General features: G+C 41.2%; 1 protein-coding gene across 1 annotated transcript in view; it reads right to left on the bottom strand.

Annotated features, from left to right (window-relative positions):
- LOC115127998 (steroid hormone receptor ERR2-like) overlaps window positions 1–24294 on the bottom strand; it is a 106481-nt gene that overhangs the window by 7726 nt on the left and 74461 nt on the right. The window contains exon 5 of the mRNA XM_065026038.1: window positions 22802–22963. Within this exon, the coding sequence (XP_064882110.1) occupies window positions 22802–22963 (162 nt within the window). The remainder of the gene's footprint in view (window positions 1–22801; window positions 22964–24294) is intronic.

The following is a 24294-nucleotide window of genomic DNA, read 5'->3' as shown; positions in this document are numbered from 1 at the left end:
TTATTGGCTCCATGTGGAGGGTGTTTGACTTTCATACCAGCATGTCGATTTTAGATCAAATACGCAATTGTAATTTTCCACATTTATTAGTTAAATCAAGGAGCTAGGTCACAAAGAAAATATAATTTCCAGCAAATTTGACACAGTTTACTAACGAACAAGGGGGGTAAAATATATATATTTTTACTCTGGGAATGTATCAGAGTCAGATCACTAGAAACTCAGTTTGCAAAAACTGAACTATGTATGATACACTGATTGTACAAAACATTAGGAACACCTTCCTCATATTGAGTTGTACCCCCTTTTTGCCCTCAGAACAGACTCAATCTGTCGGGGAATGGACTCTACAAGGTGTCTAAAGCGTTCCACAGGAATGCTGACCCACAATGCTTCTGGTGTCTGGGCAGGCCACTGCAGTAAGCGGAATTCACTGTCATGTTTGTGGAACTATTCCTGGACAAATCTAGCCTTGTGGCATAGGGGCATCGTCCTGCAGAAAAATCTATATATATTTGCAGATGGATAGACTGCTGACATGAAGTGATGCACCTGATTGGCTATGATGTTCAGATATTATGTGGCATTAAAACACGTTTATCAAGGGGCCCAATGTGTGCCATGAAAACACACCCCACGCCACCACCAGCCTACAACGTTGACATGCGGCATGATGGACGCATGTACTCCCTCGTTCTCCCATGTTCTCCCTCGTCCTCCCATGTACTCCCTCGTCCTCCCATGTACTCCCATGTACTCCCTAGTCCTCCCATGTTCTCCCTCGTCCTCCCATGTACTCCCATGTACTCCCTCGTTCTCCCATGTACTCCTCGTCCTCCCATGTACTCTCTCGTCCTCTCATGTACTCCCTCGTCCTCCCATGTACTCCTCGTCCTCCCATGTACTCTCTCGTCCTCTCATGTACTCCCTCGTCCTCTCACGTACTCCCTCGTCCTCCCATGTACTCCCTCGTCCTCCCATGTACTCCCTCATCCTCTCATGTACTCCCTCGTCCTCCCACGTACTCCCTCATCCTCCCATGTTCTCCCTCGTACTCCCATGTACTCCCTCGTCCTCCCATGTACTCTCTCGTCCTCTCATGTACTCCCTCGTCCTCCCATGTACTCCCACCAACTCCCTCGTTCTCCCATGTACTCCCTCATCCTCCCATGTACTCCCTCGTCCTCCCATGTACTCCCTCATCCTCTCATGTACTCCCTCGTCCTCCCACGTACTCCCTCGTCCTCCCATGTTCTCCCTCGTACTCCCATGTACTCCCTCGTCCTCCCATGTACTCTCTCGTCCTCTCATGTACTCCCTCGTCCTCCCATGTACTCCCTCGTCCTCCCATGTACTCCCTCGTCCTCCCATGTACTCCCTCATCCTCTCACGTACTCCCTCATCCTCTCACATACTCCCTCATCCTCTCACGTACTCCCTCGTCCTCCCATGTTCTCCCTCGTACTCCCATGTACTCCCTCGTCCTCCCATGTACTTCCTCATCCTCCCATGTACTCCCTCGTCCTCCCATGTTCTCCCTCGTACTCCCTCGTCCTCCCATGTACTCCCTCGTCCTCCCATGTACTCCCTCGTCCTCCCATCAGCGTGAAACAGCAGGAACCAGGATTCATCAGACCGGGCTGAATGTTTTTTCCAATTCTCCAGTGTTTTCGTTCCTCAGCCCTTTGTAACCGCAGTGTCTAGTCTTTCTCCTGAAAGAGGTGGAACTCTGTCAGGTCATCGGCTGCCGTACCCCATTCGTGCTAAAGTACGACGAGTTGTGCATTATTTTACGGGTCTTTGGGCACCAATGTTGCACTGGACTGTCCAACTGTAGCTTGTCTGTTGCTCTGCACACTTCCTGTCAGCCTCCTTAGTGTCCGCTTTCATTAATGCCCCATTTTCGACCATTGGCTGGATGTGCTTTTAGTGGTGGACCTTTCTTGATACCCACAGGAAAGTGTTGAGTGTGAAAAACCCAGCAGCGTTGCAGTTCTTGACACAGTCAAACCGGTGCGCCTGGCACCTACTACCATTACCCCGTTCAATGGCACTTCAATCTTTGTCTTGTCCGTTCACCCTCTGAATGGCACACATACACAATCGCAATTGTCTCAAGGCTTTAAAATCAGTCTTTAACTCGTCTCCTCCCTTTTCATCTACACTGATTTGAAGTGGATTTCAATAACGGATCGTCAATAACGGATCGTCAATAACGGATCGTCAAGTGACGTCAATAACGGATCGTAGCTTCCACCTGGATTTACCTGGTCAGTCTGCCATTCAAACAGCAGGTGTCCTTAATTAATATGTTTTCCCTAAGAGTTATACAAAGTCGGTCGAATCTTATTGAGAATTATGTACAGCTGTAATGACTGCCAATAGGTGCTTCAACAAAGGTTCCCTTTAACTTTGTTTCACTTTGAAAATGGTGAAGTAGATCTGTAGATTATTTTTAAATTTTATATATATATATATTGAATCCCCTCATTTTTTAAAGATTTGCAAGGGGTGTGTAAACTTTAACGGGATTGTGCAACTGGACTTTATTATTTCGTTCTGTGAAGCTGTTATGGCTGTGAGAGAAGCAGGGTAGCATGGGATAGGTGAAATTGAGGCGCTTCAATATGGACCACTCTATACACAGGCACAAAGGGCTCTTACGGCAGCATTTCAAAATGTGACCCTAAGATTTTTCCGTCAGCTTTTTTGATTCCGAGTATTGTTTTGATACCATTGTTATGAAATCAACCATGTCTAGCGCATAATTACATCATCTGCTGTATTTGGGATTAGGCAATCCTATGAAATGACTGTGGAATACAGCAAATACACAGAGGTTTAACCCAAAATATGGCAACTATTTGACATCCAGTCAACTTGACACAACTATGGGAAGCATTGGAGTCAACATGGGCCAGCATCCCTGTGGAACGCTTTCGACACCTTGTTGAGTCCATGACCCGAGGAATTGAGGCTGTTCTGAGGGCAAAGGGGGCTGCAACTCAATATTAGGAAGGTATACTCAGTATATATATATATATATATATATACACTGTATGTATATTTGTGTATGTTAATCAGGTATCGGATGATTGGATTATAGCTTTGTGTTACAGTTCGTTGATACAGTCAGTAAGTCTGCTGTAGATAAAGTAATAACACTGTAAAAGGACAACAAAATGTTTTGGTCTGATTCCAACTCTACAAATGTCAAGGCCATGGACCAGCACGGTTTCCAACTCATCTATACTCCGACCTTTGACCACACTCTGCAGTCAGGTCGGTGAGCTCAAGCCCCCATGTGTTTTTTCTTGAGTCCCACGATCACACTCGCGTGATAATATGGCTTCTAAACCCCTCTTTTTTTATTTATTTTTTATAAATATTGTGTTTGAGCTACGGACTGCTGGGTTGTACCGTTGGATTAGTCCATTTCTTCTCAACAAAACCTCTGCAAAGACAGAACGGTTTGAGATACAAACTATTATGACTCATCTATGAAAAGCTGAGAGACTCTTCCGGAACACGCACGTGTCATCTTGTTTTGCTCTCTGACCTCACAAAGCCACACACACACACACACAAAGCCACACACAAAGCCACACACACACACACACACACACACACACACACACACACAAACACACACACACACACACACACACACACACACACACACACACACACACACACACACACACACACACACACACACACACACACACACACACACACACACACACACGTTAGCGGGTAAGGGGTTCTTCTACATAGAAGATCTTCTACATAGAAGATCATACGAACTAAGAGAAGAGGGTTCCTCAAGGGTTCTTTGGAAAGTTGATGGTTCTATGTGGAACACAAAGACTCAAAGTTTACAAAAGGGTTCTTTGCGGTTTACAAAAGGGTTCTTTGCGGTTTACAAAAGGGTTCTTTGCGGTTTACAAAAGGGTTCTTTGCGGGTTACAAAAGGGTTCTTTGCGGGTTACAAAAGGGTTCTTTGCGGTTTACAAAAGGGTTCTTTGCGGTTTACAAAAGGGTTCTTTGCAGTTTACAAAAGGGTTCTTTGCAGTTTACAAAAGGGTTCTTTGCGGGTTACAAAAGGGTTCTTTGCGGTTTACAAAAGGGTTCTTTGCGGTTTAAAGGCGCCGTATGCTTCCCATCTGAAACAGTTTGTATATTACAATGACGTGTCATTGTTGTTTGTTTTGGACTTCGGCAAGATTTTTTTCCCCGGCTGCTCATTCACACAACCATTTTTTCTCGGGGTAAGCTGAAGTTCGGTAGCTGAAGTCTACGCCCCTTCATCTGTGATTGGTCATCAGTAGGGATTCTTCAATTAAGTATTTGTTGTAATTCCATGAGAAACTACTCGTTTTCATCCACATTTTTTAACATGACAAAAACTGCACCAAACAGATTAGTCAGATGTAAAATTGAACGACTAAGATCTCCTCGGCAAAAACTTCTAAATTAATGACAGATTTCTTGAGTTATCTTAGATGAATTCAGACTGTTTTTGACATAGCCAGTACACACTATGCCGTCTCAAATTGGACAAACAGTGCTATAGACGCTTTTTTTCTAGTTTTTCAAGCAAAGGTCTTTTAAGGGAAGATGCAAGGCACAGATGTTCACTTCGCCTATCCGAGTTCTGCTAGGAGCAAACCGATCCTAGTATGCAGACATCTTTAGTGATAATGTAGGGGCGGTGACTCATTAGGGACATGGCCTATCCGAGTTCTACTAGGAGCAAACCGATCCTAGTATGCAGACATCTTTAGTGATAATGTAGGGGCGGTGGTCATCTTTAGTGATAATGTAGGGGCGGTGACTCATTAGGGACATGGTTACTTCTCTTTTAATGCTCACAGCTCTCATTCCAGTTCATCTAATCTGTTTTTGGCATTACATGTTATATGGGACTCACGGTCACGGCCGTGACACAGCCTGGGATCAAACCTGGGTTTGTAGTGACGCCTCAAGCATGTAGTGCCTTAGACCGCTGCGCCCTGCTTGGAAGGCCCCTTCAATGCACTTATTAATGAAGCCGGTGACTGATGTAGTAAACTCCTCAATGTCATCGGATGGATCCCGGGACATATTCCAGACTGTGCTGTCGAAACAGATAGCCAGCCCTGATAGATAACAGTTCTCTCTCATAGAGCCCTAACAGATAACAGTTCTCTCTCATAGAGCCCTAACAGATAACAGTTCTCTCTCATAGAGCCCTAATAGATAACAGTTCTCTCTCTCAGCAGTTCACTCTCTATTCATTTGCCATCATTACAGTGCTCCTAAGGGCTATCATTGGCCCAATAAAGAGAGAGGTAATGACATGACTGGGCCTATGGTGGAGAGAGAGACATCTCCCCCCCTCATCTAACAGTGTGGCAGGCTTGTGTGTAAATGTGTGTGTGAACGAGAGAGGAATCATTAACAGTGCATGCATGCACATAGTATGATTGTACTGTAAGTGGTGACCATACAAATTAACGGTGACCTCTGACCTGTGGCAGCCATGCCAATCATTCTTGCCTGGTTGTCATGACAGCATGTACAGTACAAGTAACAGCCAATCAGTACTCCCCATGACAATGAGTTACAACGCTATGAGGCCTGTGTGTGTGTGTGTGTGTGTGTGTGTGTGTGTCTACTATTCAAGCTAAGCCGCGTCATCCCCTCAAACCACTGTTCTGATGGAACCTACAAAGTCAAACGGTCTGAGGTCTCACTAACAAACACATGCAACGAATAGCTTGCATTTTATGTTCGCACATTTTTTGCATGTTTGTTCACTCAACTTGAAATGCCGTAAGGTATCACGAGGGGGTGGCCTGGCTGTCTTATAGCACAACATACTTCCAAATATATGTAATTTAAACACCTAAAAATAGATATGTAGCCACAATAGTTAATTAAAGTAGTCGCATATACAGTACATTCGGAAAGTATTCAGACCCATTCACCTTTTACGCAGTCTCTGAATGTCCTTGAGTGGCCCAGCCAGAGCCCGGACTTGAACCCTATCTAACATCTCTGGAGAGACCTGAAAATAGCTGTGCAGCGACGCTCCCCATCCAACTTGACAGAGCTTGAGAGGATCTGCAGAGAAGAATGGGAGAAACTCCCCAAATACAGGTGCGCCAAGCTTGTAGTGTCATACCAAAGAAGAATTGAGGCTGTAATCGTGGGCAAAAGGTGCTTCAGCAAAGTACTGATTAAATGCCTGAATACTTATGTAAATGTGATATTTCAGTTTTTATACATTTGCAAAAAATGTATAAAAAACTATTTATGCTTTGTGATTCTGGGGTATTATGTGTAGATTGAGGAAAAAACAAATTAATAGGTTGGAACGTACCAAAATGTGGAAAAAGTCAAGGTGTCTGAATACTTTCCGAAGGCAATGTATCAAACTTTTTCCTACATGTGTTTGGGTGCCAGTTAAACAATTTGAAAGAGAGGGTCCTCACTCGTCTTAGCAGGCCAATAATGGACTGATGATAAGGTTGTTAATGATACCTGTTACCTGTCTATTAATGATACCTGTTACCTGTCTGTTAATGATACCTGTTACCTGTCTGTTAATGATACCTGTTACCTGTCTATTAATGATACCTGTTACCTGTCTGTTAATGATACCTGTTACCTGTCTGTTAATGATACCTGTTACCTGTCTGTTAATGATACCTGTTACCTGTCTGTTAATGATACCTGTTACCTGTCTGTTAATGATACCTGTTACCTGTCTGTTAATGATACCTGTTACCTGTCTGTTAATGATACCTGTTACCTGTCTGTTAATGATACCTGTTACCTGTCTGTTAATGATACCTGTTACCTGTATGTTAATGATACCTGTTACCTGTCTGTTAATGATACCTGTTAACTGTCTGTTAATGATACCTGTTACCTGTCTGTTAATGATACCTGTTACCTGTCTGTTAATGATACCTGTTACCTGTCTGTTAATGATACCTGTTACCTGTCTATTAATGATACCTGTTACCTGTCTGTTAATGATACCTGTTACCTGTCTGTTAATGATACCTGTTACCTGTCTGTTAATGATACCTGTTACCTGTCTATTAATGATACCTGTTACCTGTCTGTTAATGATACATGTTACCTGTCTGTTAATGATACCTGTTACCTGTCTGTTAATGATACCTGTTACCTGTCTGTTAATGATACCTGTTAACAGTCTGTTAATGATACCTGTTACCTGTCTATTAATGATGCCTGTTACCTGTCTATTAATGATACCTGTTACCTGTCTATTAATGATACCTGTCTATTAATGATACCTGTTACCTGTCTATTAATGATACCTGTTACCTGTCTATTAATGATACCTGTTACCTGTCTATTAATGATACCTGTTACCTGTCTATTAATGATACCTGTCTGTTAATGATACCTGTTACCTGTCTGTTAATGATACCTGTCTGTTAATGATACCTGTTACCTGTCTGTTAATGTTACCTGTCTGTTAATGATACCTGTCTGTTAATGATACCTGTTACCTGTCTGTTAATGATACCTGTTACCTGTCTATTAATGATACCTGTTACCTGTCTGTTAATGATACCTGTCAATTAATGATACCTGTTACCTGTCTATTAATGATACATGTTACCTGTCTGTTAATGATACCTGTCTATTAATGATGCCTGTTACCTGTTTGTTAATGATACCTGTTACCTGTCTGTTAATGATACCTGTTACCTGTCTGTTAATGTTACCTGTTACCTCTCTGTTAATGATACCTGTTACCTGTCTGTTACTGATACCTGTTACCTGTCTGTTAATGATACCTGTTACCTGTCTGTTAATGATACCTGTTACCTGTCTGTTAATGATACCTGTTACCTGTCTATTAATGATACCTGTTACCTGTCTGTTAATGATACCTGTCTGTTAATGATACCTGTTACCTGTCTGTTAATGATACCTGTTACCTGTCTGTTAATGATACCTGTTACCTGTCTGTTAATGATACCTGTTACCTGTCTGTTATTTATACCTGTTACCTGTCTGTTAATGATACCTGTCTATTAATAATACCTGTTACCTGTCTATTAATGATACATGTTACCTGTCTGTTAATGATACCTGTCTATTAATGATGCCTGTTACATGTCTGTTAATGATACCTGTTAACTGTCTGTTAATGATACCTGTTACCTGTCTATTAATGATACCTGTTAACTGTCTATTAATGATACCTGTTACCTGTCTATTAATGATGCCTGTTACCTGTCTGTTATTTATACCTGTTACCTGTCTGTTAATGATACCTGTTACCTGTCTATTAATGATACCTGTTACCTGTCTATTAATGATACCTGTTACCTGTCTATTAATGATACCTGTCTATTAATGATACCTGTTACCTGTCTATTAATGATACATGTTACCTGTCTGTTAATGATACCTGTCTATTAATGATGCCTGTTACCTGTCTGTTAATGATACCTGTTACCCGTCTGTTAATGATACCTGTTACCTGTCTGTTAATGATACATGTTACCTGTCTGTTAATGATACCTGTTACCTGTCTGTTAATGATACCTGTCTGTTAATGATACCTGTTACCTGTCTGTTAACGTTACCTGTTACCTGTCTATTAATGATACCTGTTACCTGTCTGTTAATGATACCTGTTACCTGTCTGTTAATGATACCTGTTACCTGTCTCTTATTTATACCTGTTACCTGTCTGTTAATGATACCTGTCTATTAATGATACCTGTTACCTGTCTATTAATGATACATGTTACCTGTCTGTTAATGATACCTGTCTATTAATGATGCCTGTTACCTGTCTGTTAATGATACCTGTTACCTGTCTGTTAATGTTACCTGTTACCTGTCTGTTAATGATACATGTTACCTGTCTGTTAATGATACCTGTTACCTGTCTGTTAATGATACCTGTTACCTGTCTGTTAATGATACCTGTTACCTGTCTATTAATGATACCTGTTACCTGTCTGTTAATGATACCTGTCCTGTTACCTGTCTGTTAATGATACCTGTTACCTGTCTGTTAATGATACCTGTTACCTGTCTGTTATTTATACCTGTTACCTGTCTGTTAATGATACCTGTTACCTGTCTGTTAATGATACCTGTTACCTGTCTATTAATGATACCTGTTACCTGTCTGTTAATGATACCTGTTACCTGTCTGTTAATGATACCTGTTAACTGTCTGTTAATGATACCTGTTACCTGTCTGTTAATGATACCTGTTACCTGTCTGTTAATGATACCTGTTACCTGTCTGTTAATGATACCTGTTACCTGTCTACTAATGATACCTGTTACCTGTCTGTTAATGATACCTGTTACCTGTCTGTTAATGATACCTGTTACCTGTCTGTTAATGATACCTGTTACCTGTCTATTAATGATACCTGTTACCTGTCTGTTAATGATACCTGTTACCTGTCTGTTAATGATACCTGTTACCTGTCTGTTAATGATACCTGTTACCTGTCTGTTAATGATACCTGTTAACAGTCTGTTAATGATACCTGTTACCTGTCTATTAATGATGCCTGTTACCTGTCTATTAATGATACCTGTTACCTGTCTATTAATGATACCTGTCTATTAATGCTACCTGTTACCTGTCTATTAATGATACCTGTTACCTGTCTATTAATGATACCTGTTACCTGTCTATTAATGATACCTGTTACCTGTCTATTAATGATACCTGTTACCTGTCTATTAATGATACCTGTCTGTTAATGATACCTGTTACCTGTCTGTTAATGATACCTGTCTGTTAATGATACCTGTTACCTGTCTGTTAATGTTACCTGTCTGTTAATGATACCTGTCTGTTAATGATACCTGTTACCTGTCTGTTAATGATACCTGTTACCTGTCTGTTAATGATACCTGTTACCTGTCTGTTAATGATACCTGTTACCTGTCTATTAATGATACCTGTTACCTGTCTGTTAATGATACCTGTCTGTTAATGATACCTGTTACCTGTCTGTTAATGATACCTGTTACCTGTCTGTTAATGATACCTGTTACCTGTCTGTTAATGATACCTGTTACCTGTCTGTTATTTATACCTGTTACCTGTCTGTTAATGATACCTGTCTATTAATAATACCTGTTACCTGTCTATTAATGATACATGTTACCTGTCTGTTAATGATACCTGTCTATTAATGATGCCTGTTACATGTCTGTTAATGATACCTGTTAACTGTCTGTTAATGATACCTGTTACCTGTCTATTAATGATACCTGTTAACTGTCTATTAATGATACCTGTTACCTGTCTATTAATGATGCCTGTTACCTGTCTGTTATTTATACCTGTTACCTGTCTATTAATGATACCTGTTACCTGTCTATTAATGATACCTGTCTATTAATGATACCTGTTACCTGTCTATTAATGATACATGTTACCTGTCTGTTAATGATACCTGTCTATTAATGATGCCTGTTACCTGTCTGTTAATGATACCTGTTACCAGTCTGTTAATGATACCTGTTACCTGTCTGTTAATGATACCTGTTACCTGTCTGTTAATGATACCTGTTACCTGTCTGTTAATGATACCTGTCTATTAATGATACCTGTTACCTGTCTGTTAATGATACCTGTTACCTGTCTGTTGTACCTGTTACCTGTCTATTAATGATACCTGTTACCTGTCTGTTAATGATACCTGTTACCTGTCTGTTAATGATACTCTGTTACCTGTCTGTTAATGATACCTGTCTATTAATGATGTTACCTGTCTATTTGATACATGTTACCTGTCTGTTAATGTTACCTGTCTGTTAATGATACCTGTTACCTGTCTGTTAATGATACCTGTTACCTGTCTGTTAATGATACCTGTTACCTGTCTATTAATGATACCTGTTACCTGTCTGTTAATGATACCTGTTACCTGTCTGTTAATGATTAATGATACCTGTTACCTGTCTGTTAATGATACCTGTTAACAGTCTGTTAATGATACCTGTTACCTGTCTATTAATGATGCCTGTTACCTGTCTATTAATGATACCTGTTACCTGTCTATTAATGATACCTGTCTATTAATGCTACCTGTTACCTGTCTATTAATGATACCTGTTACCTGTCTATTAATGATACCTGTTACCTGTCTATTAATGATACCTGTTACCTGTCTATTAATGATACCTGTTACCTGTCTATTAATGATACCTGTCTGTTAATGATACCTGTTACCTGTCTGTTAATTACCTGTCTGTTAATGATACCCGTTACCTGTCTGTTAATGTTACCTGTCTGTTAATGATACCTGTCTGTTAATGATACCTGTTACCTGTCTGTTAATGATACCTGTTACCTGTCTATTAATGATACCTGTTACCTGTCTGTTAATGATACTGTCAATTAATGATGCCTGTTACCTGTCTATTAATGATACATGTTACTGTTAATGATACCTGTCTATTAATGATGCCTGTTACCTGTTTGTTAATGATACCTGTTACCTGTCTGTTAATGATGCCTGTTACCTGTCTGTTAATGATACCTGTTACCTGTCTATTAATGATACCTGTTACCTGTCTGTTAATGATACATGTTACCTGTCTGTTAATGATACCTGTTACCTGTCTGTTAATGATACCTGTCTGTTAATGATACCTGTTACCCGTCTGTTGTTACCTGTTACCTGTCTATTAATGATACCTCTGTTAATTACCTGTCTGTTAATGATACCTGTTACCTGTCTGTTAATGATACCTGTTACCTGTCTCTTATTTATACCTGTTACCTGTCTGTTAATGATACCTGTCTATTAATGATACCTGTTCTGTTAATGATAATGTTACCTGTCTGTTAATGATACCTGTCTATTAATGATGCCTGTTACCTGTCTGTTAATGATACCTGTTACCTGTCTGTTAATGATACCTGTTACCTGTATGTTAATGATACATGTTACCTGTCTGTTAATGATACCTGTTACCTGTCTGTTAATGATACCTGTTACCTGTCTGTTAATGATACCTGTTACCTGTCTATTAATGATACCTGTTACCTGTCTGTTAATGATCTGTCTGTTAATGATACCTGTTACCTGTCTGTTAATGATACCTGTTACCTGTCTGTTAATGATACCTGTTACCTGTCTGTTAATGATACCTGTTACCTGTCTGTTATTATACCTGTTACTGTCTGTTAATGATACCTGTTACCTGTCTGTTAATGATACCTGTTACCTGTCTATTAATGATACCTGTTACCTGTCTGTTAATGATACCTGTTACCTGTCTGTTAATGATACCTGTTAACATTTGTCTGTTAATGATACCTGTTACCTGTCTGTTAATGATACCTGTTACCTGTCTGTTAATGATACCTGTTACCTGTCTGTTAATGATACCTGTTACCTGTCTATTAATGATACCTGTTACCTGTCTGTTAATGATACCTGTTACCTGTCTGTTAATGATACCTGTTACCTGTCTGTTAATGATACCTGTTACCTGTCTATTAATGATACCTGTTACCTGTCTGTTAATGATACCTGTTACCTGTCTGTTAATGATACCTGTTACCTGTCTGTTAATGATACCTGTTACCTGTCTGTTAATGATACCGTTAACAGTCTGTTAATGATACCTGTTACCTGTCTATTAATGATGCCTGTTACCTGTCTATTAATGATACCTGTTACCTGTCTATTAATGATACCTGTCTATTAATGCTACCTGTTACCTGTCTATTAATGATACCTGTTACCTGTCTATTAATGATACCTGTTACCTGTCTATTAATGATACCTGTTACCTGTCTATTAATGATACCTGTTACCTGTCTATTAATGATACCTGTCTGTTAATGATACCTGTTACCTGTCTGTTAATGATACCTGTCTGTTAATGATACCTGTTACCTGTCTGTTAATGTTACCTGTCTGTTACCTGTCTGTTAATGATGCCTGTTACCTGTCTGTTAATGATACCTGTTACCTGTCTGTTAATGATACCTGTTACCTGTCTGTTAATGATACCTGTTACCTGTCTATTAATGATACCTGTTACCTGTCTGTTAATGATACCTGTCTGTTAATGATACCTGTTACCTGTCTGTTAATGATACCTGTTACCTGTCTGTTAATGATACCTGTTACCTGTCTGTTAATGATACCTGTTACCTGTCTGTTATTTATACCTGTTACCTGTCTGTTAATGATACCTGTCTATTAATAATACCTGTTACCTGTCTATTAATGATACATGTTACCTGTCTGTTAATGATACCTGTCTATTAATGATGCCTGTTACATGTCTGTTAATGATACCTGTTAACTGTCTGTTAATGATACCTGTTACCTGTCTATTAATGATACCTGTTAACTGTCTATTAATGATACCTGTTACCTGTCTATTAATGATGCCTGTTACCTGTCTGTTATTTATACCTGTTACCTGTCTATTAATGATACCTGTTACCTGTCTATTAATGATACCTGTCTATTAATGATACCTGTTACCTGTCTATTAATGATACATGTTACCTGTCTGTTAATGATACCTGTCTATTAATGATGCCTGTTACCTGTCTGTTAATGATACCTGTTACCCGTCTGTTAATGATACCTGTTACCTGTCTGTTAATGATACCTGTTACCTGTCTGTTAATGATACCTGTTACCTGTCTGTTAATGATACCTGTCTGTTAATGATACCTGTTACCTGTCTGTTAATGATACCTGTTACCTGTCTGTTAACGTTACCTGTTACCTGTCTATTAATGATACCTGTTACCTGTCTGTTAATGATACCTGTTACCTGTCTGTTAATGATACCTGTTACCTGTCTCTTATTTATACCTGTTACCTGTCTGTTAATGATACCTGTCTATTAATGATACCTGTTACCTGTCTATTAATGATACATGTTACCTGTCTGTTAATGTTACCTGTCTGTTAATGATACCTGTTACCTGTCTGTTAATGATACCTGTTACCTGTCTGTTAATGATACCTGTTACCTGTCTATTAATGATACCTGTTACCTGTCTGTTAATGATACCTGTTACCTGTCTGTTAATGATACCTGTTACCTGTCTGTTAATGATACCTGTTACCTGTCTGTTAATGATACCTGTTAACAGTCTGTTAATGATACCTGTTACCTGTCTATTAATGATGCCTGTTACCTGTCTATTAATGATACCTGTTACCTGTCTATTAATGATACCTGTCTATTAATGCTACCTGTTACCTGTCTATTAATGATACCTGTTACCTGTCTATTAATGATACCTGTTACCTGTCTATTAATGATACCTGTTACCTGTCTATTAATGATACCTGTTACCTGTCTATTAATGATACCTGTCTGTTAATGATACCTGTTACCTGTCTGTTAATGATACCTGTCTGTTAATGATACCTGTTACCTGTCTGTTAATGTTACCTGTCTGTTAATGATACCTGTCTGTTAATGATACCTGTTACCTGTCTGTTAATGATACCTGTTACCTGTCTATTAATGATACCTGTTACTGTCTGTTAATTACCTGTCAATTAATGATACCTGTTACCTGTCTATTAATGATACATGTTACCTGTCTGTTAATGATACCTGTCTATTAATGATGCCTGTTACCTGTTTGTTAATGATACCTGTTACCTGTCTGTTAATGATACCTGTTACCTGTCTGTTAATGTTACCTGTTACCTGTCTGTTAATGATACCTGTTACCTGTCTGTTAATGATACCTGTTACCTGTCTGTTAATGATACCTGTTACCTGTCTGTTAATGATACCTGTTACCTGTCTGTTAATGATACCTGTTACCTGTCTATTAATGATACCTGTTACCTGTCTGTTAATGATACCTGTCTGTTAATGATACCTGTTACCTGTCTGTTAATGATACCTGTTACCTGTCTGTTAATGATACCTGTTACCTGTCTGTTAATGATACCTGTTACCTGTCTGTTATTTATACCTGTTACCTGTCTGTTAATGATACCTGTCTATTAATAATACCTGTTACCTGTCTATTAATGATACATGTTACCTGTCTGTTAATGATACCTGTCTATTAATTACCATGTCTGTTAATGATACCTGTTAACTGTCTGTTAATGATACCTGTTACCTGTCTATTTGAACCTGTTAACTGTCTATTAATGATACCTGTTACCTGTCTATTAATGATGCCTGTTACCTGTCTGTTATTTATACCTGTTACCTGTCTATTAATGATGCCTGTTACCTGTTACCTGTCTATTAATGATACCTGTTACCTGTCTATTAATGATACATGTTACCTGTCTGTTAATGATACCTGTCTATTAATGATGCCTGTTACCTGTCTGTTAATGATACCTGTTACCCGTCTGTTAATGATACCTGTTACCTGTCTGTTAATGATACCTGTTACCTGTCTGTTAATGATACCTGTTACCTGTCTGTTAATGATACCTGTCTGTTAATGATACCTGTTACCTGTCTGTTAATGATACCTGTTACCTGTCTGTTAACGTTACCTGTTACCTGTCTATTAATGATACCTGTTACCTGTCTGTTAATGATACCTGTTACCTGTCTGTTAATGATACCTGTTACCTGTCTCTTATTTATACCTGTTACCTGTCTGTTAATGATACCTGTCTATTAATGATACCTGTTACCTGTCTGTTAATGATACCTGTTACCTGTCTGTTACCTGTCTGTTAATGATACCTGTTACCTGTCTGTTAATGATACCTGTTACCTGTCTGTTAATGATACCTGTTACCTGTCTGTTAATGATACCTGTTACCTGTCTGTTAATGATACCTGTTACCTGTCTGTTAATGATACCTGTTACCTGTCTGTTAATGATACCTGTTACCTGTCTGTTAATGATACCTGTTACCTGTCTATTAATGATGCCTGTTACCTGTCTATTAATGATACCTGTTACCTGTCTATTAATGATACCTGTCTATTAATGATACCTGTTACCTGTCTATTAATGATACCTGTTACCTGTCTATTAATGATACCTGTTACCTGTCTGTTAATGATACCTGTTACCTGTCTATTAATGATACCTGTTACCTGTCTATTAATGATACCTGTCTGTTAATGATACCTGTTACCTGTCTGTTAATGATACCTGTCTGTTAATGATACCTGTTACCTGTCTGTTAATGTTACCTGTCTGTTAATGATACCTGTTACCTGTCTGTTAATGATACCTGTTACCTGTCTGTTAATGATACCTGTTACCTGTCTATTAATGATACCTGTTACCTGTCTGTTAATGATACCTGTACCTGTCTATTAATGATACCTGTTACCTGTCTATTAATGATACATGTTACCTGTCTGTTAATGATACCTGTCTATTAATGATGCCTGTTACCTGTCTGTTAATGATACCTGTTACCTGTCTGTTAATGATACCTGTTACCTGTCTGTTAATGATACCTGTTACCTGTCTGTTAATGATACCTGTCTGTTAATGATACCTGTTACCTGTCTGTTAATGATACCTGTTACCTGTCTGTTAATGATACCTGTTACCTGTCTGTTAATGATACCTGTTACCTGTCTATTAATGATACCTGTTACCTGTCTGTTAATGAATGTTAATGATACCTGTTACCTGTCTGTTAATGATACCTGTTACCTGTCTGTTAATGATAACTGTTACCTGTCTGTTAATGATACCTGTTACCTGTCTGTTATTTATACCTGTTACCTGTCTGTTAATGATACCTGTCTATTAATGATACCTGTTACCTGTCTATTAATGATACATGTTACCTGTCTGTTAATGATACCTGTCTATTAATGATGCCTGTTACCTGTCTGTTAATGATACCTGTTCTGTCTGTTAATGATACCTGTTACCTGTCTATTAATGATACCTGTTAACTGTCTGTTAATGATACCTGTTACCTGTCTGTTAATGATGCCTGTTACCTGTCTGTTATTTATACCTGTTACCTGTCTGTTAATGATACCTGTTACCTGTCTGTTAATGATACCTGTCTATTAATGATACCTGTTACCTGTCTATTAATGATACATGTTACCTGTCTGTTAATGATACCTGTCTATTAATGATGCCTGTTTCCTGTCTGTTAATGATACCTGTTACCTGTCTGTTAATGATACCTGTTACCTGTCTATTAATGATACCTGTTACCTGTCTATTAATGATACCTGTTACCTGTCTGTTAATGATACCTGTCTGTTAATGATACCTGTTACCTGTCTGTTAATGATACCTGTTACCTGTCTGTTAATGATACCTGTTACCTGTCTGTTAATGATACCTGTTACCTGTCTGTTAATGATACCTGTTACCTGTCTGTTAATGATACCTGTTACCTGTCTCTTATTTATACCTGTTACCTGTCTGTTAATGATACCTGTCTATTAATGATACCTGTTACCTGTCTATTAATGATACCTGTTACCTGTCTGTTAATGATACCTGTTAGTTACCTGTCTGTTAATGATACCTGTTACCTGTCTGTTAATGATACCTGTTACCTGTCTGTTAATGATACTGTCTGTTAATGACCTGTTACCTGTCTATTAATGATACCTGTTACCTGTCTGTTAATGATACCTGTTACCTGTCTATTAATGATACCTGTTACCTGTCTGTTAATGATACTGTCTGTTTGACCTGTCTGTTAATATTAATGATACCTGTTACCTGTCTGTTAATGATACCTGTTACCTGTCTGTTAATGATACCTGTTACCTGTCTGTTATTTATACCTGTTACCTGTCTGTTAATGATACCTGTTACCCTGTCTATTAAATGATACCTGTTATTAATGATGCCTGTCTGTTAATGATACCTGTTACCTGTCTGTTAATGATACCTGTTACCTGTCTATTAATGATACCTGTTACTGTCTATTAATGATACCTGTTTACCTGTTATTAATGATGCCTGTTACCTGTCTGTTATTTATACCTGTTACCTGTCTGTTAATGATACCTGTTACCTGTCTATTAATGATACCTGTTACCTGTCTATTAATTAATGATGCCTGTTACCTGTCTATTAATGATACCTGTTACCTGTCTGTTAATGATACCTGTTACCTGTCTATTAATGATACCTGTTACCTGTCTATTAATGTTACCTGTCTATTAATGATACCTGTTCTGTTAATGATACCTGTTACCTGTCTGTTAATGATACCTGTTACCTGTCTATTAATGATGATATGATACCTGTCTATTAATGATACCTGTTACCTGTCTATTAATGATACCTGTTACCTGTCTATTAATGATACCTGTCTATTAATGATACCTGTTACCTGTCTGTTATTAATGATACCTGTCTGTTAATGATACCTGTTGTTACCTGTCTGTTAATGATACCTGTTACCTGTCTATTAATGATACTGTCTGTTAATGATACCTGTCTGTTAATGATACCTGTTACCTGTCTGTTAATGATACCTGTTACCTGTCTATTAATGATACCTGTTACCTGTCTGTTAATGATACCTGTTACCTGTCTGTTAATGTTACCTGTCTGTTAATGATACCTGTCTGTTAATGATACCTGTTACCTGTCTGTTAATGATACCTGTCTATTAATGATGCCTGTTACCTGTCTGTTAATGATACCTGTCTATTAATGATACCTGTTACCTGTCTGTTAATGATACCTGTTACCTGTCTGTTAATGATACCTGGTACCTGGCCACCATGAAGTCTAATCTCCCACTGCTGATGATCTCCCCTGGGTCTACCCTGTAATCTCTCTAAATCTCCCCTGGGTCCACCCTGTAATCTCCCTAATCAGGTTACATCGCACCTGGGTCCACCCTGTAATCTCCCTAATCAGGTTACATCTCCCCTGGGTCCACCCTGTAATCTCACCTGGGTCCACCCTGTAATCTCCCTAATCAGGTTACATCTCCCCTGGGTCCACCCTGTAATCTCACCTGGGTCCACCCTGTAATCTCCTTAATCAGGTTACATCTCCCCTGGGTCCACCCTGTAATCTCCCTAATCAGGTTACATCTCCCCTGGGTCCACCCTGTAATCTCACCTGGGTCCACCCTGTAATCTCCTTAATCAGGTTACATCTCCCCTGGGTCCACCCTGTAATCTCCCTAATCAGGTTACATCGCCCCTGGGTCCACCCTGTAATCTCCCTAATCAGGTTACATCTCCCCTGGGTCCACCCTGTAATCTCCCCTGGGTCCACCCTGTAATCTCCATAATCAGGTTACATCTCCCCTGGGTCCACCCTGTAATCTCCCCTGGGTCCACCCTGTAATCTCCCTAATCAGGTTACATCTCCCCTGGGTCCACCCTGTAATCTCCCCTGGGTCCACCCTGTAATCTCCATAATCAGGTTACATCTCCCCTGGGTCCACCCTGTAATCTCCATAATCAGGTTACATCTCCCCTGGGTCCACCCTGTAATCTCCCCTGGGTCCACCCTGTAATCTCCCTAATCAGGTTACATCTCCCCTGGGTCCACCCTGTAATCTCCCCTGGGTCCACCCTGTAATCTCCATAATCAGGTTACATCTCCCCTGGGTCCACCCTGTAATCTCCCCTGGGCCCACCCTGTAATCTCCCCTGGGTCCACCCTATAATCTCCCTAATCAGGTTACATCGCCCCTGGGTCCACCCTATAATCTCCCTAATCCCTGGGTCCACCCTGTAATCTCCCCCTGGGTCTCCCTAATCTCCTAATCAGGTTACATCTCCCCTGGGTCCACTGTAATCTCCCCTGGGTCCACCCTGTAATCTCCATAATCAGGTTACATCTCCCCTGGGGTGGGCCCACCCTGTAATCTCCCTGGGTCCACCCTGTAATCTCCATAATCAGGTTACATCTCCCTGGGTCCACCCTGTAATCCCTCACCCTGTAATCTCCCTGGGTCCTATAATCTCCCTAATCAGGTTACATCGCCCCTGGGTCCACCCTGTAATCTCCCTAATCAGGTTACATCTCCCCTGGGTCCACCCTATAATCTCCCTAATCAGGTTACATCTCCCCTGGGTCCACCCTGTAATCTCACCTGGGTCCACCCTGTAATCTCCTTAATCAGGTTACATCTCCCCTGGGTCCACCCTGTAATAATCCTTAATCAGGTTACATCACCTGGGTCCACCCTGTAATCTCCCTAATCAGGTTACATCTCCCCTCGGTCCACCCTGTAATCTCACCTGGGTCCACCCTGTAATCTCCCTAATCAGGTTACATCTCCCCTGGGCCCACCCTGTAATCTCCCCTGGGTCCACCCTATAATCTCCCTAATCAGGTTACATCTCCCCTGGGTCCACCCTGTAATCTCACCTGGGTCCACCCTGTAATCTCCTTAATCAGGTTACATCTCCCCTGGGTCCACCCTGTAATCTCACCTGGGTCCACCCTGTAATCTCACCTGGGTCCACCCTATAATCTCACCTGGGTCCACCCTATAATCTCACCTGGGCCCACCCTGTAATCTCCCCTGGGCCCACCCTGTAATCTCCCCTGGGCCCACCCTGTAATCTCCCCTGGGTCCAACCTATAATCTCCCTAATCAGGTTGCATCTCCCCTGGGTCCACCCTGTAATCTCCCTAATCAGGTTACATCTCCCCTGGGTCCACCCTGCAATCTCACCTGGGTCCACCCTGTAATCTCCTTAATCTCACCTGAACCACCCTGTTATCTCCCCTGGGTCCACCCTGTAATCTCCCTAATCAGGTTACATCTCCCCTCGGTCCACCCTGTAATCTCCCTAATCAGGTTACATCTCCCCTCGGTCCACCCTGTAATCTCACCTGGGTCCACCCTGTAATCTCCCTAATCAGGTTACATCTCCCCTGGGTCCACCCTGTAATCTCCCTAATCAGGTTACATCTCCCCTCGGTCCACCCTGTAATCTCCCTAATCAGGTTACATCTCCCCTTGGTCCACCCTGTAATCTCCCTAATCAGGTTACATCGCCCCTGGGTCCACCCTGTAATCTCTCTAATCAGGTTACATCTCCCCTGGGTCCACCCTGTAATCTCCCCTGGGTCCACCCTGTAATCTCCCCTGGGTCCACCCTGTAATCTCCCTAATCAGGTTACATCGCCCCTGGGTCCACCCTGTAATCTCCCCTATAATCTCTCTAATCAGGTTACATCTCCCCTGGGTCCACCCTGTAATCTCCCTAATCAGGTTACATCGCCCCTGGGTCCACCCTGTAATCTCCCCTATAATCTCTCTAATCAGGTTACATCTCCCCTGGGTCCACCCTGTAATCTCCCTAATCAGGTTACATCTCCCCTGGGTCCACCCTGTAATCTCCCCTATAATCTCTCTAATCAGGTTACATCTCCCCTGGGTCCACCCTGTAATCTCCCCTGGGTCCACCCTGTAATCTCCCCTGGGTCCACCCTGTAATCTCCCCTGGGTCCACCCTGTAATCTCCCCTGGGTCCACCCTGTAATCTCCCTAATCAGGTTACATCGCCCCTGGGCCCACCCTGTAATCTCCCTAATCAGGTTACATCGCCCCTGGGTCCTACATAATCATCAGATCACAGTAAACCACAGATTCAGGATCAGCTCACCCTCCCCAAGACTGAACCTTAATTACTGGGAGGTTATGGTTAGAAACTGACCCAAGAACAGTACTCTCAGGGCAAATAGTTTAGGAGAGATCAACCCAGCGATACCAACAGTAAATGCTCGGAATATCTACACAGGGATGATATATTTTAAGATAATTCAAATGATTTATTTTAAGGATTTAAAAAAATATTTTTCAATTAAGACTCATGAAAACAATGAGATCTAAGAAAGTGTATAACTATTCAGATGTAGGTTTGAGTCGAGAGGAGGAGAGGAACGAGTCCACCATGAGTACCTCCCTAAATAAACCAATGGTACACACTGCTCCTTGTGTAATCAGTCTTAAAAGGAAGTAAGAGGATTGTATTTTTTAAAAATCTCAAATTTAAATGGAATACATTGACGTAAAGGGAGGTACCCCTACCCCCATCCTCCAACTGCCAAACACGCATGCGCACGGATGCACAGACACACACACACACACACACACACACACACACACACACACACACACACACACACACACACACACACACACACACACACACACACACACACACACACACACACACGGCTTCAGTTGCTCTCTATTGATTTACATGTGGAGAATGTGGAACTGTCTCTCCCCTCCGGGTAGATGTGGAGCAGATGTTCATTATCCTTAGAGGGTGTGTGTGTGTGTGTGTGTGTGTGTGTGTGTGTGTGTGTGTGTGTGTGTGTGTGTGTGTGTGTGTGTGTGTGTGTGCATCCGTGCATCCGTGTGTGAGAGAGAGAGTTAATGAGAGCACTTATTCAAAAGAGTTTTGTGGCTTTAATGTTCCTTTCCTCCAGTTCTATCTGAGATATGATGGGAGTGCTCTGTGTAGATAATATAGTCCCCTCTACCTGGGATATGTTGGGAGTGCTCTGTGTAGATAACATAGTCCCCTCTACCTGGGATATGTTGGGAGTGCTCTGTGTAGATAATATAGTCCCCTCTGCCTGGGATATGATGGGAGTGCTCTGTGTAGATAATATAGTCCCCTCTATCTGGGATATGATGGGAGTGCTCTGTGTAGATAATATAGTCCCCTCTGCCTGGGATATGATGGGAGTGCTCTGTGTAGATAACATAGTCCCCTCTATCTGGGATATGTTGGGAGTGCTCTGTGTAGATAATACAGTCCCCTCTGCCTGGGATATGATGGGAGTGCTCTGTGTAGATAATACAGTCCCCTCTACCTGGGATATGTTTGGCCCAGCCGATGATGACCACCAGTTCTCTGTCAGCCAGGTCACACAGAGTGGTCAGGGCCTTGATGTCTCCGTCTGGCATGGTCGGGTCTGGCATGGCATAGATCTTCTCTGGTTCAACCACCAGCAGGTGAGAAACGATCTTTGTCACTGGCCGAGAGAGGGGGGGAGAGAAACAAGAGAGGGGGAGAGAGAGTTGGAGGGAGGGAGGGGAGAGAGAGAGAGAGGGGGAGAGTTGGAGGGGAGAGAGAGAGAGAGAGAGGGGGAGGGAGAGAGAGAGAGAAACAAGGTGTGATTAGATGCCTGTGGATGGACAGAGGTTTAGAGTAGATTGCATAGTGAGATGTTAGTGTTGTACAACCCAACATGCACCATGTTTAGAACCCCGTGTGGTAGAACCCATAGTGGTAGAACCCCATGTGGTAGAACCCCGTGTGGTAGAACCCTGAGTGGTAGAACCCCGTGTGGTAGAACCCTGAGTGGATCATGTCACATGACCTGGGTTTGTACCTTTATTTAAAACATATGATTTTAACATTGTTTTTCCCATTGAACATTAAAACCTACAATCTACTTGCAATTGAAGCCGCTCAACATTGACATTACATGGAGTCATCAAGCAGAGACTCCTCCATCCAGAGCGACCAACAGGAGCAACCAGGGTCAACGCCCTGCTCAACGGCACGTCCCATAAGGTCAGAAATGGGGACCCGATCCAGTGACTTATCAGCCACCGGCCCAAGCTCCCAACCACCAACCATCCAGAATTACCCCCCAAAGCCCCCCCGTCCCCCGATGCACCAACAAAACGAACAAAAGAGAAAATTAAAGGAAAACAGAAAAACGCAAAAAAACAAAAGACATCATTGACAACAAAGATCATAACAGCAAGACCAACTGGATACTTATGAGGGCATTGTATGACACTATTTACACGTGTGTGTTTGTGTGTGTGTGTGTGTGTGTGTATTTAAATGAGTGCATAAACACCCCAACGGCATCAGCCTCAGGCAATAGAGACAACGTTGCCGCTCAGTGTCATTCAAGCTTCATTTTTGTTTTGACTTTTATCTTCAACCGTCATTCTATCCGCCCATTAACGCCACTCCCACTTGTCTCCAACGCCATATCCCAACCCTCAGCCCATTAACGCCACTCCCACTTGTCTCCAACGCCACATCCCAACCCTCAGCCCATTAACGCCATTCCCACTTGTCTCCAACTCCACATCCCAACCCTCAGCCCATTAACATTCCCACTCTCCAACTCCACATCTCCAACTTGTCGCCACATCCCAACCCTCAGCCCATTCCACCGATCTCTGCTGGCCTCTTCAGGTTTCTAAATATCAAGTATCTTTTGAACAGTTACATTGTTATTTATTTTTTTACACCTTCATTTAACAAGGCAAGTAAGTTCAAGGTCAAATTCTTATTTTCAATGACGGCCTAGGAACAGTGGGTTAACTACCTTGTTCAGGG

This window comes from Oncorhynchus nerka, linkage group LG13, assembly GCF_034236695.1.
Source record: "Oncorhynchus nerka isolate Pitt River linkage group LG13, Oner_Uvic_2.0, whole genome shotgun sequence".
Taxonomy (NCBI): domain Eukaryota; kingdom Metazoa; phylum Chordata; class Actinopteri; order Salmoniformes; family Salmonidae; genus Oncorhynchus; species Oncorhynchus nerka.
The sequence above is the reverse complement of the archived record's forward strand: the minus strand, read 5'-3'. Positions and strand labels throughout refer to the sequence as shown.